General features: G+C 37.7%; 1 protein-coding gene across 2 annotated transcripts in view; it reads left to right on the top strand.

Moving 5' to 3' along the window:
• The first annotated feature begins 262 nt into the window (after window positions 1–262).
• nectin3b (nectin cell adhesion molecule 3b) overlaps window positions 263–14,564 on the top strand; it is a 60,635-nt gene continuing 46,333 nt past the window's right edge. The window contains exon 1 of one of the 2 annotated variants that reach the window (XM_059526288.1): window positions 263–477. In XM_059526288.1, the coding sequence (XP_059382271.1) occupies window positions 384–477 (94 nt within the window). In that variant the 5' untranslated portion in view covers window positions 263–383. The remainder of the gene's footprint in view (window positions 478–14,564) is intronic. The other variant, XM_059526287.1, reaches the window with a different exon arrangement.

Here is a 14,564-nt window from a genome sequence, read left to right as displayed (position 1 = left end):
AACAGTCAGAATATGAGATATCTTTTGCAGACTTCGATAAATTGCTACTTTCAACTAGGCTATGCTATATTTGATTTTATGTAATAATTTGTATCTATATATATATATATATATATATATATATATATATATATATAAACACTTGATGATCTATATAAGTGATCTATAAAAGTATATAACTTCATGATCAGTCAGTTACTTTTGTCCATCATCTTATTTAGCAAATAATGGTCTGCATGGACTGCGATTCAGGTAAAACTACACACCCCCATCACGGAGAGGCGGAGTGGTACGGTCCAGACGCAGCCTTGTCCCTATGGAGTTGTTGCTGAGGAGCTTTCAGAGTTTCGGGGAACGAGAGAAGCGAGAACACGGGCGGCGATATGGCGCTGACAGTGACTGCCCATTATCTCAGGAATAAACCGATCCACCCGGGACTGAATGTTAGAGTCCTGCTCATGCTATCATTTATGCCAGGTAGGTTTGATCATGCCTTATTTGCTGTGTCGTGCGCACGCAAACCCTTTGCAAACTTTGAGGGAATCCAGCAGTCTGTGGAAAGTATTGAGCGCGTGAACATGACGCCGTTCTGGGCTCGCGGACAGTCCTTCAGAGCGTCACCGTGCAAAGTCGTTTGTGACACAAAAAGTTTCTAAAACTTAGGTGTTGCCGATTTCATTTGAGATACCTTGCCAATATTTAATCAAGAACCAAAGTCTAACCTTTTTAATTGTACCAGGTCCGCTATTTTCCCTCAAACTACGCTGATTGTGTGAACGCAGGAATCTCGCACGAGGACTGAGGTTTAGCTGCCATGGAAACATCCTAGCAGAAACCGAAAAACAAGCAGCTTATATATATATATATATATATATATATATATATATATATATATATATATATATATACCTTTTATTTCTAACCTCGCATCTTTAAAGAATAGTCGGATCCTCGAAGTAACCGCTTGACATTTATATTGGCAGTGGAATGCTAGTCAGTTTGCCAGCTCGTAATCCACGCCAAATGTTGCGCTTTTTTTTTTTTTTTTTTTTTTTAGCTTCATCATAGCAGAAAAATAGAGCTTGTTTTCATTTGCTACCTTCGACTAAAAGTTAATCGGAAAATGGACTGAACTAGAAGTTTTTCTAGATAGATTAGCAATTCACAGTTTCTGGTAACTTCATCACAAGTAACGTAACATTTTATGTAAGTGGCCCAAGTTTGACATTTGCATTGTTAGGCGCTTATTTGGCAATGCATCTCTGTTAAAAAAAATAAAACGAATTGAATGTAAGCTTACTACCTGGTTTCTAGCTGGTCTAAGGCGGTTTTCAGATGGTCATACCTGCAGCCTTGCAGTTAATTTAAAACAAGGTTTTCCTACAAGCACGCTGCTCGTTGACCGTCAAACTCGTTCTGCCCCTGACTGTCCGGGTGTCTTCGAGCACACCTGTCACGACCGCAGTTGCCTTCTTTTAGCAACGGACTTCAGCTGTGTATCATTTTGCAGCTGCAGGGGACACATGCAGGCAGAGGTCAGACCACAACACCGCGCTCCGGCTCGTGCACAGCGGGCCGGTATCCATAGTGACCGGTTTGAGACGGCGTCCTCGCGCCCCATCGATCACTCACTCACTCACTCACTCACAGCAAATCCTCCAGTATTTGTCGGGCCTTGGGCATTAAACAATTGTCGTTTTGTCTCTGAACTGTTGGTAAATGTTGCAGTAAACGTTTGGACCTCGATGGAATGTTTTAAAGCTTTACTTTGTCTCTTCCGGTCTTTCATTTGCATTTTTATTGGTCTGGGAGCAAAGGTTGGGACTTATTCTTAGTATTTTGTGGCTTATAAACATCCTGTTCTTTTTAAAGGATAGTTCACCCAAAAATGACAATTCTGTCATTAGTTACTCACCCTCATGTCCTTCCAAACCCACATGAACTTTGTTAATCTTCGGAACACAAATTTAGATATTTTTTTATGAAATCGGAGAGCTCTCTTACCCTTCAAAGACAGCAACGTAACGGACACGTTCAAGGCAAAGAAAGGTAGTAAGGACATCATTAAAATAATCCATGTAACATCAGCAGTTCAACCCTAATTTTACAAAGTTACGAGAGCACTTTTTGTGCACAAAGAAAACAAAAATAGTGATATTTAACTATTTCTTCTGTCCCGGGACAGTCCTCCACCATTATCATTAATACAACAACCTTATTTTTTACGAGCAGGGGAATGCAATGTGCATACGTTGTTGTACTCTCGATAATGGCAGTGGATGGGAAGAGGTGGAGAAGTGTTGAATAAATTTTTTTTATTTTCCCTTGCACACAAAAATTATTCTCGTAGCTTCTTAAAATTATTATTGAACAACTTATGTCACATGGACTATTTTAACAATATCCTTTCTACGTTTATGTGTCTGGGAACATTTTAGCTGCACTGCTGTCTATGTAGGGTCAAAAATATCTTAACTTGTCTTCCAAAGATGAACAAAGGTCTCACGGGTTTGGAACGACATGAGGGTGAGTAATTGATGACAGAAGTTTTGGGTGAACTATCCCTTTAAGGAGACAAATGTCAGGCCAGACGCCCAGCTGATTCTAAGACCTTGTGTCCAGCGGGGTCGGCCACTGCGTCTCCTGTCCTTAGGTTTGTCCAGACATGGTGTGGTCATTCCCTGCACTGCAGTGAGTAATGGCGGCAGGGGAATGAGGAGAGAGAGGAGGAAAGAATAACAGTTAAAATACCACACAGGAGCTGGGGATTAGCCCTGGCATTCCACTCTGTGTGTCCCACCCTCCCTCCTTCCCTCACTCCCGGTCTTTCTCTACCTCTCTCTCTCAAACTGCTCTTCGCTCCATCACATTCATGTCATCTTAATTGCTTTTCTCTCTCTGTCTCTGTCACAGTGTTCCATTTTTATCCCTGAATCAAATTGTTTGGTTAATAACTTGGACTTTAAATTTTCTCCCAGGCCTTTTTCTTTGTTAAAGGCAGATTTTCTCCATGCGTCGTGTTATTTCAGTCGAGTGATAGGTATCTAGACCTTTTGTATAGATATCATGGTACATTTAATGAATAGGGAGGGATTACTTGGGTGTTTCGTTACTAAGATTGGGGTACAAAATTCCATGTTTTTGAAGAATACTGAGTTTTCCTAAAGTATTATCTAACATAAGATCAACATGTATGAATGGTAAGTAGTTTTAAATGTATCAAATGTCAGTAGTGACTGTATTTGACATTTCTGTACTTATTTAACAATTCAAATAGTGGAGCTGGGTCATAATTTTGATGTATGTTAAATTGCTATTTAATTAATTGAAGTAAAACTATTTAAATCTTAATATTAACATCCTTTTGAGACCACCAGAGAAGTCTGCAGAATTCAAGCATACATCGCTATAGAGAAGTACGTAGTTTACCAAAAAAAAAAAAAAAAGATCTCCTATTCTGCCTGAGCACTTGATTTGAGTGATGGTTTGTGTCATCACATGCTACAAACTATACTTTAACAACCAATAATACAAATTTAATACAATAATACAAAATGTTGACGACATTGCATTGCATAAAAAAAAAATAAAAATAAGATTTTCTGTTACCCGATTGTGTCAGCCAAAACCCCTATTCCACCAATAGGGAACTGGTGTCGGATCCCGTGCCTAATATGGAACAACTCTGCACCACCTGGTCTGGAAAAATCAGCATCTCCGGGGGTCTTAAATTCATGCCAGTCCCGAACCAGGAACCACTAATATCAGAGGCTAATAATATTTGCACTGAGTAAATTATAGAAGTATTTTTTCTTTCTAATTCTTCTTTGACTGTCGTCTTGACCACTCTTCTTGTGATTGATAAAAGCACTAAAATGTGATGTGGGAATTGAAGCATTAGTGGTGTTAAATGCAATCCTTTCAACACTCTCAATCTCTATGTATTTCTCTAGAGCTTAAATCACTGCTACCCGGCCCCCTGAGTGCTCTCTCTTATCAAGACAGAATGGACGGGGCCGGCGGTGCATCTGCGAGTAAGCTCCATCTGTAACATGATTTTGTTGATAATGTTGTAATGCTTGTGACATGGAATCTGTGAGGTAAAACAAAGTGTTCTGTCTGCAGGACCATTAAGGCATCAATACACCATACTCATTAAGATGTCTTAGCTAGCTTCCTTATTCATTGTTTATTCATGAATAAACTATGAAAAACATGCATGTTTTGTGGTTGTAGGAGTAGAGATTTCTCCACTTTGGCACTCCAGGTCACACTGCTTTGGGGCAAGGTTGAATAATGAATGACCTCTTTATAGAGACCCTTTCATCTGTGCTTGTGAGAGCTGGTCTGCACAGGGTCATGTGGTGGAGAGTGAGCTCACCTTCTGTACCGGTTGTGATTCTGATGTCACCACTTAACACTCTCCGAGAGCTACACATGTACACTGCTGTCAGAAAGTGTTTTTTAAAAGAAGAAGTTTTATTCAGCAAGCATTTAATTGATAAAGAGTGACAGTAAAGTATGTTGCAAATGATTACTATTTTAAATAAATGTTATTGATTTGAGTTATCTGTTTATCAAAGAATCCTGGAAAAAAATGTCATGGTTTCCAAAAAAAAATTAAGCAGCACAATATCATTTTTACATCTTTTTAACATTGTTTTTTAAGCACCAAATTTGCATATTAGAAAGATTTCTGAAAGCTCATGTAATACTGAAGGCTGGAATAGCTGGATTAATGATAACTGCTGAAAATTAAACTTTGCCATTTAAAATGTGTGTATATTAACAGAGAAACCAGATATTTTAAGTTGTAATAACATTTTATAATATTACTATATTTTGATCACATTATGGCAGCCTTTTTAAGTAGATTTCTTTCACATAAATCTTGCTGGCTGTGCACTATGAATGGTAGTCTAGATTTGTGACCAGTTTGATTCCAACTCGTCTGTAGAAGTGAAACATTAATAATATTGAATTCAATAAATGTTAAAAATTATTGCATTAAACATACATTTCGAAATAAATTAAAGGATTAGTTTACCCCAAAATTTAAATTCTGTCATTAATTACTCACCATCATGTCGTTCCAAAACCGTAATTCATCTTCAGAACACAAATTAAGATTTTTTTTGATGAAATCCGAGAGCTTTCTGACCCTGCATAGACAGCAATGCAACTACCACGTTCAAGGTCCTGAATGGTAGTAAGGACATTGATAAAATAGGCCATGTGACATCAGTGGTTCTTTTATGATGCTACAAGAATACATGTCAACTTTGACAGCCATAAAAAGTATGGTGTCTGCAACAATCAGAAGAAAATCTGTTTCTGAAGTTTGAATGTCATTTTTTTTCTTAGTCTATAACAAGTACTCAGCTAGCCTAATGAATATTGTGCCTCTCCACGAAAAGTTTTCTTCTTTTGTACCCTGCAGGATCAAGATGAGCTGTCTTGGCACCATCAAAGACTGAAAACAGAGCGCTGCCAGCTATTTTTTCCCCCCAAACTGAGGTGCTCAAAAATAGATAGGTTTTTCTGAAATTAAGGATCACAGGGAGATTTAATAGCCGACACAGATCGATTTAACATTTTGTGACATTTAAAGAGAGGGTCGATGAGATGTCAGTGCTGTAGAGAGTTGGGATTCATTCATCTGTCCCTCTGCTGCAAAAGAGGATTAAGCACAAGCAATAATGGAGAGGCCAGCTCCGGATGCTGTCTGTGTGCGTGTGTGTTGCGATGGTGCTGTTGTTAACATAAGAGAGAAACAAACAGACAGTCAGTGATCTCTAAGTGCAGCATTAATCTCTGAGATGACCGGCTCAGCTTTTTGCCAGAGCATGAAGGGCAGCCATGTTTCAGTGACCTCCTCATCAAGCAGCTGTCTCTCTTTGGGTGGGGAGATGAACCCTGTGTCTTCTATGAGACTGTGGTCTTTGGCTAACAGTGACATTTTTATGCTGTGTGTAGTTTCTAACTTCTTTCTATTGCTTGATTAGACTTTCTGCAGCTGTCCGTGGAGGGTGGTGGTCATTGTTATTTTTGTGATCTTTGCTCTGCTGCTGGTTATGACTTGGAGTGTGTTATGATGATTCTAAAGAATTTGCATTTTATGCACTGATTTTGGGAGCCAAGTCATAGCTTGAATACTCTACTATGGATTTAAATATGATTCATTTCCTTTTTTTTAACCATGCACATAAAAAAAAACTTGCCTGTGGCAACGTTTCTGATGTTATTATGTTTCTTGAACATTGTCGTGACACTTTCAAAGTGAAATGTCCGGTGAGTGGCACTTAACGTATGATCGGTTTTATCCAAAACAGATGAAAGTAAATCTGGCAGTATTTTGTTGTTTTCTGTTTGTATGAAGGCAGAGAAATGAAATGCCTGGTGAGTGTAATGTTCTGTGTCTGAAAATAGCATACCACCTACACTAAACCCTACCTATAGCCTAACCAAAAGCAAACGTGAGATAAAAACACATTAGCTGAAGCATCAATGTAATTTTAGCTTTTCTACAAGTTTTCGAGAACCATACCTGACAATAAAATGCAATCTGTACCAGGTGAGCTACTGAGCAAGTTTACTATATCAGAAAAGCCATACATTTGGAGCTGGTCATGTGATGCATCAAACTATTAGTTTAAAAATCATGTTAAGAGTTTTGAGGTCATTACGTAGCATTGTGCAAGAGACTAGTCGGAGACATTGTCACCCATAGTGTGATGACATTGTTTTACATACATTTGTGTGTAGAGTTTTGTAAACTACAGTCAATGGTTGCAAACATCAAAAGTCAGTCTAGTATTGGTTTGCTTAAAAAGTTGCCTCTCTACATGAAACTTGCCAAGGAAGAACTGTTTAAACATTGCAAAACACCTGTAAGTCATTTTGTTTTGCGTGATGTTATGACATAGAGAAGGGAAAGCGTGTAGATTTCATGCAAAGTGTAATCCATCCTGACTTGTTTCTTTTCTTAAGTGCTGTTTTGTTGCCATGGTGTCTTTTTTTTCTCACAGTTCCCCACCTTTCCTCTCCTCTCAAGGCTGAGAGTATATTCTAGTGTTTCCAGAATGATGTATTCTGGCCCAGTTTATTAGCATTTGCTGCAGATCGTCCTGGGACACATGGAAATCCCTAGGGTCTCTCAGAGTGCCCACAGCGCTCCTTACAAAAGGCTGTTTGTGTTTGGTGTGTTGTCAACTCAACCCTCTCTTTGTGTGTGCTCGCAGCCCTGGAAGGGTTTAATGAGAGGCCTATGAAGTTTATGTATGTGTTTGTTAATTTACTGACAGTTTAGACTTCCACTTAGTAATGGTGCTTTCTGATTTCTGTATAACACCTGCATTATCTGTGGGACAACCTTGATGTTATCGCTAAAATGTCCTGAAGGCATTGATATGGAAATAAGTTTGATTCTTAACGCTTATCCAGTAAGGGATTCCCAAAAGCATATATTCGCTGACATGTTTGTAATTCTGCTCCTTTTTAAATAAATATTTCACCCAAAATTGAAATTTATAATAGATGAGTTTGTTTCTTCATTGGAGCAGATTAGGAGAAATTTAGCATTGCATCACTTTCTCAACATTGGATCCTCTGCAGTGAATGGGTGCCGTCAGAGTGAGAGTTCAGACAGCTGGTACAAACATCACAAAAATCCACACGACTCCAGTCCATCGGTTAACGTCTTGTGCTACATGTATTTAAATTCATCATCACGAAATTTTTACCTTCAGACCGTTGTTTCTAATTAAAATGAGTCCTCTATCCTAAATATTTATGTCTTCATTTAAACGTTGTCTTGTCTGAATCAAGAGAGAAATATGCAAAGATCTGGGACTGTTTACAAGCAAAAACAGCTCGGAACAAATATGTGGGTGGATGTTGATGTGAGGGGCAACAGATGGTGGTCTTTTTCATTGGAGGAAATGTTGTTCTAGATTATGGACTCATATTTTGACCAGAAGCAACGGTTTTAAGTTAAAATGTCCTAATCATGGATTTTTTTTTTTTTTTTTTTTACACTAAACTCATGCATCTTTTTGCTTTAAAAGATGTTAATTGATGAACTGAGTCTTGTGGAATATTGTGATGTTTTTATCAGCTGTTTGGACTCTCGTTCTGACGGTACCCATTCACTTTAGAGGATCCACTGGCGAACAAGTGATGTAATGCAAAATTTTTCCAAAGCTCTTCGAATTAAGATACAAACTCATCTACATCTTGGATGGCCTGAAGCTAATGACATTTTCAGCAATTCTGCATTTTTTTGTGAACTATTTCTTTGAGGCGGTGCAGTGAAAGCTTTAAGCATGTTATAAAATGCTTGGAATGCAGAGGATTAGACTCTGATTTAAGAACATTCTCCACACTAGCTGGAGACGTAATGACCTCATGCTGAGGTCAATGTCACCAATCAGTAAACGTTCATAATATTTTAGTACTGATTGTTTTAGATGGAGCCATTGTGGGGTGTGTTTTTTTTTTTTTTTTTTTTTTTTGTCTGTCAAGTCTGGCTTAGTGAAAACCAGAACTGTTACTACCTTCTGTTTTGTTTCACTTTGAATGCAATGCCTTTTACTTATCAGTGAACAACAGTCTTTCCTGGTTTTCAGCAAGTCTTCACAGCCATGCTGGGGCCGTGAAGTGGTCACTCGTTTCCCACAAGAGTTTTCTCTAATATCCCACTTCACTTATCAGCATTTTTTTGGTGTGAACTATGTTTGGCTGGCTGATCCCCTGAAGCAGCCCTCTTCACTGCTTCACATCAGTGTCTTTTATGGACATCTTTGGAACTTATTGGATTGTCACAAATAGTGTGTTAAACTAGTAAATCAGCTGCAATTGGTTTTGTAATGGGGATTTTATAACTTCTAAATCCAAGATCGACATTTCTAAATGAATATGGAAAGGTGAGAATCTGTGTTTTGAAAGTGAATCAATTTGATAATTCAGTATTCTATTTTTACAAATTCTGAATAATTCATTTCTGTCTTTTTGAAGAAATTCTTGAATTTAGTTATTCGATTTGATATTAGCTTTATTACTTTATTTTAGTGCTGTCTAACAATTAATCGCTATCAAATAACTAAATCTATTAACTGGTTTTGCCACCCTTTGCAGCAACAACTGCAAGCAATTGTTTGTGATAACCGATAATGAGTCTTTCACATCACTGTGGAGGAATTTTGGCCTACTCTTCTTTGCAAAATTGTTTTAATTTAGCCACATTGGAGGGTTTTTGAGCATGAATGGACCGTTTAAGGTCATGCTACAGCATTCCAATTGGATTTAAGTCTGGACTTTGACTTGGCCACTCCAAAACCTTAATATTGTTTTTCTTGAGCCATTCAGAGGTGAACTTGCTGGTGTGTTTAGGATCATTGTCCTGCTGCAGAACCCAAGTGCACTTGATCTTGAGGTCACAAACTGACGGCCGGACATTCTCCTACAGGATTTTCTGCAGAATTCATGGTTCCATCAATTATGGCAAGTCATCCAGTCCTGAAGCTGCAAAGCAGCCCCAGACCATCACACTACCACCACCATGTTTGACTGTTTGTATGATGTTATTTTTATGAAATGCTGTGTTGGTTTTACACCAGATGTAATGGGACACACACCTTCCAAAAATGTCAACTTTTGTCTCATCAGTCCACAGAATATTTGCCCAAAGGTCTTGGGGATAATTAAGATAATTTTTTGGCAAATGTGAGACAAGCCATTTGTGTTCTTTTTGGTCCGCAGTGGCTTTTGCCTTGGAACTCTCCCAAGGATGCCGTTTTTGTCCAGTCTCTTTCTTATTGTTGAATCATGAACACTTTCCTTAATTGAGGCAAGTGAGGCCTGCAGGTCTTTAGATGTTGTCCTGTTGTTCTTTTATGACCTCCTGGATGAGTCGTCATTGCGCTCTTGGAGTGATTTTGGTAGGCCGGCCACTCCTGGGAAGGTTCACCACTGTTCTGAGTAGGGCTGTGCAATTAATCGCATGTGATTTGTCATGCGCATCTCGTCAGTAAAGCTGGTAGTTCACTGACAAGCTAGGCCATATCAATTTCAAAATCGAATGCGATTCATCTGCGATTATGAACGTGATATTGCCTAATTGTCAGTGAACTACGGTTCTGTGTAGTGAATGCCCCTCAATCTGAAAGCAGGTGATGGAGATTCACGATTATTCACGGGACTGGCTTTACTGATGAGATGTGCATGACAATCGCATGCGATTTTAATTGCACAGCCCTAGTTCCAAGTTTTCTTCATTTGTGGATAATGGCTCTGACCATGGTTCACTGGAGTCCCAAAGCCTTAGAATTGGCTTTATAACCCTTTTCAGACTGATACATGTCAACTGTTTTGTTTCTCATCGGTTCTTGAATTTCTTTAGATGGTGGCATGATGTGTTGCTCTTTAAGCATGCTTCACTTTGTCAGACTGGTTCTATTTAAGTGATTTCTTGATTCAGCAGGTCTGGAAGTAATCAGGGCTGGGTTTGGCTAGTGAAATTTAAGTCCGCTTTCTAAAATAATGTTGTTAATCACAGATCTTTCATGATTTAACAAATTACAAAAAATGCATTTTGTATTTACTTGCATTATCGTTGTGTAATAATAACATTTGTTTGATGATCTGAATCTTTTAAGTGTGACATGCAAAAAAAAAAAAAAAAAAACTGAAATGGGGCATGGCACTGTATATATTTAAGAATTTTTTTTTACATTTAATATATTAAATATATTTATATCATTTATATAAATATACATAAATACAGGTAAATATTTTCTAAATATATGGTGTATGTCTCTCTCTATGTGTGTGTGTGTGTGTGTGTGTGTATGTGTATATATGTATGTGTACAAAAACCTTTATCTTTTGTTGTATGTGATTAATCATTTGACAGCAATACTTTATTTATTTTTACTTCTTTACTTTGCTTACTTTAAATCTTTTATTGACCAAAGCGTTTGCCAATCACAATTCAGCAGTTTAGTTTTGCTAATTCAGAACAATTCCGTTCAGTTTTGGAAGAAATGCATTTGAGTATTTAAATACGTGACCAAATTTGGCCAGTGCAAATCAAATCAAAATTCATATTTCAAGATTAATGTGTATGACTTGGCATTTCAATTTTATTATTTATTTTTCTTATTCTAAAGGAATTGTATTGTAGCATTTTCAGTAATTTAAGTATTTACCCTTGCATAGATTGGAAGGTATATGATCTAAAATTACATGTACATCTGTGTGATATAAATTCACAGCGATGTACATGTATGACAGGAATTAAATAAGATTTTGTTTATAAATGTTAGAAATAAGATAACAAAATAAGATATACAGATTATTTGAAAACTGGTCTATCACTAGTTTTCTGCTGGTGTGTTTGAACGAAGTGTCCCAGTTCAACCAGAGGATAACGGTCTAGCCACTTTTTTTGGAAATGATTCTCCTAAAATCCTTCCACTGTGGACTCACACGTGCTGTAATCATTCATGGAAATATCCAGATTGCAGCCCAGATGCTGATCTCCGTTCGGCCTGGTTGGAGCACTAAAACTTCTCCGTGTCTTTAGTGTGCTGGTGTCTCTCTCGTTTTATTTTTTTATGGCGTTCCACTGATGAGTCCTTCCTGGTTTTCTCATTTTGTCACTCTGGAATGCACACGCTCTGAAACACAATTCTGACAGCCACGCCAGATGAGGATCTCTGTAATTGTGTTCCCTTTCTTTCAAACACACCAGAACATTATACAGGGACTGTAATTATAAAAGCTGCCGAGCTCCTTGCCACTGAAATCACTGAATGGCTTCAGTCTGATATGAAACAACATTTTCTGTCATGATTGCAAGCAAATGTGAAACTCTGCATGTGACTTCACATGCTGATGTCATCATCATCCTGATCTTGCATACCATTGTTGTCATATCATGCATATAAGGGACTTTGAAGTTCTTGAAACTCATGGTTTAACATTCCTCCTCTGATTCCTTGATGTCATTGCTTTGCCATTGACGCCTCCGGGAGACAACCTTTTAACTTCTGAGACTGCAGCACCGGAAGTCTTTTGATTTTGTGAAGGGCTCGTGATTGAAAGATTGTCGGCATTCGCTTCAATTGAAGTACTCCTCTATTTTATCTTCATGTGTTTTTTATCCGTAACCATGTGCAGAGAATCTGACTGCTGCATCCCACCCAAGTGCATCTGTCTCCTCTCACTCTTTAATTAGATAGTCTCTCAGTGCTGTTAAATTGGAGCTTATGAAAGAAAGACTTTTGGGCTTTAGTACGGGCGTGTATGCACACTCATACACCCTATCAGTGTGTGTGTATATTTGATAGCATGCCGACAGCTTTTTATTTACATATTGCATGTGCATGCTGTCTAAATTGAATGTAATGGGTGAAAAAGATGTTGGTTTATAATTAGAGGTGCAGAATACATTTAGGGCTGCCCTCGACTAAAGATTTTTCTGGTCTACTAGTAGTCGTTTATTAGTTGACTATTAGTCGCACTTTTATTAATAAACCATATAAATCATAATAATGAGCCTTTAATTGCCTACATAGCCTAATAAGCACTCATGCAAAAAATAATAATAAAAAAGGCTTGCTACAGAGCACCGGCAAATATAATAATTATGAATGTGTTAGGGAAAAACAGCAAGTACACTGCATTAACGCAAAAGATGCATTCTTATCTGTATGACCAAAAATGACGAAGTATTTTAAGAGCAAGTGATCGCACCGGCACCTCCATCTGTCCTGCAGTAGCCCAAGCTCACTACTGTTCAGCTTCCACAGTCCACACAAACACGTGAATAGTGCACTTTTTTTTTTAGGCAAACATTAGATTGAGCTGGTATGTAAAGTTGCTACTACATACATATTTCAGATGATAAGCCATTTTTAAGGTCGATGAATGTAAAGTGAGCATATGGATGTCCTGCCCAATGTACTATGCCACATGGACTAGACTAGAATGATTTCGCCACTTCGTGTGGAATTATTATAATTTTTTTCTGACTAATGACATTTTGGTCTACCAATCCTCTTCTCGTTGACTAACGGTTAGTCGACTATTAGGGAGCAGCCCTAAATATATCATTACCATATGTTATTGAGCTATAGAAATATAAAGGTATTTACTGTTGCTTTTGATCAATTTTCCAAAAAAAAAAAAAATATTACTGACCTTTAATAATTTGAACGGTAGTGTATAATGTTACTATTTCAGATAAATGTTTTTTTTTCTGTTTATCAAAGAATCCTAAAAAAATCATGCAACTGTTTTCAACTAACTAAATGTTTTTGAGTAGCAATTCAGCATATTAGAATGATTTCTGAAGGACACAGAAGACTTGAGGTAATGAAGCTGTAAAAGCTGCTTTGCCATCACCAGAAATAAATTCGATTTTAAAAGATATTCAAATAGAAAACGGTTAGTATAAATTGTTTTAAAAAAAAAAAAAGAAAAAAAAAAAAAGAAAAAAATATTACTGCTTTGCTGTATTTTGGATCAAATAATTTACTTTAAAAATAATCTTACCAATCTAGAACTCTTGAACATTAATGTGTGTGAGAAAATAATTGTCACTTCATTATTATGTATTGCTCACTTCAGCACATTTCCAGACTCATCAGGAGCTTTGGTGAAATTATATCTGAACTAGTTTTCTGTATGAAGTTTTGAAACAAAAAAAGCATTTCTTTTCATCAATGGTAAGGAGTTTGTCTCTGGTAAAACTTATAGAAGTATGACAAATCACAGAACAAACAAACATGTGGCTGCCATTGGTGGCATGTATAGAGATTATTTGGGATTCATCTCAATGTATAGAGATTATTGACTCTCTAGCTGCAAAACCTTGTAGAAAGCACAACATGACCACACTCTTTATTTTGTTGTATCTGACTCATTGTGTGCCAACATGAAATGGAAGGGCCTTTCACATCACCGGAACGTTTTCATAGTACCAGAACTAATTGTGGAACTACCCACTTCTTGGCATTTTTGCACCACCGGAACTGGGTTTGATTTTAGTACCGGACTGCCTTTTTCAAGAACCAAATTAGCTCGTACTCCGGAGCAGGGTCTAACCAGCTCAACTGGTACTACCGGTGATGTAAGTAGACATTGAAAGGCCCTATAGTTTCCTATTAGTGTATTTGTTTTGTGTGGGTGCGAGGACTGGAATTGGGAACCGCTTATGTAGCCTATTGTAGTAATGTTGTCTCTGGTATTCTGGTCCTTGTGCAGTGGTATTCATGTGCAGTAGGAGATCTTGGAAAATGTTCATTTTAGCCTGATAGCACTAAAACCCTCCATGCAATCATCATCCAAAACCACGCCCCCTGAACACACATATACTCACAGACCAGAATAACAAGAGACATGACTACAATAGGCTACATAAGCGGTTCCCAATTCCAGTCCTCGCGCACTCCTGCTCAGCACATTTAATATCTATCTTTCATGGATTTCCCCTGATCAGGGAGTAGGGAGCAATGAACACTGTGTAGGGATCATATCGATCGGAACAGTTCATGCATTTA

The sequence above is a fragment of the Carassius carassius genome, chromosome 36, assembly GCF_963082965.1.
Source record: "Carassius carassius chromosome 36, fCarCar2.1, whole genome shotgun sequence".
Taxonomy (NCBI): Eukaryota; Metazoa; Chordata; class Actinopteri; order Cypriniformes; family Cyprinidae; genus Carassius; species Carassius carassius.
This window is presented reverse-complemented; position numbering and strand designations above follow the sequence as displayed.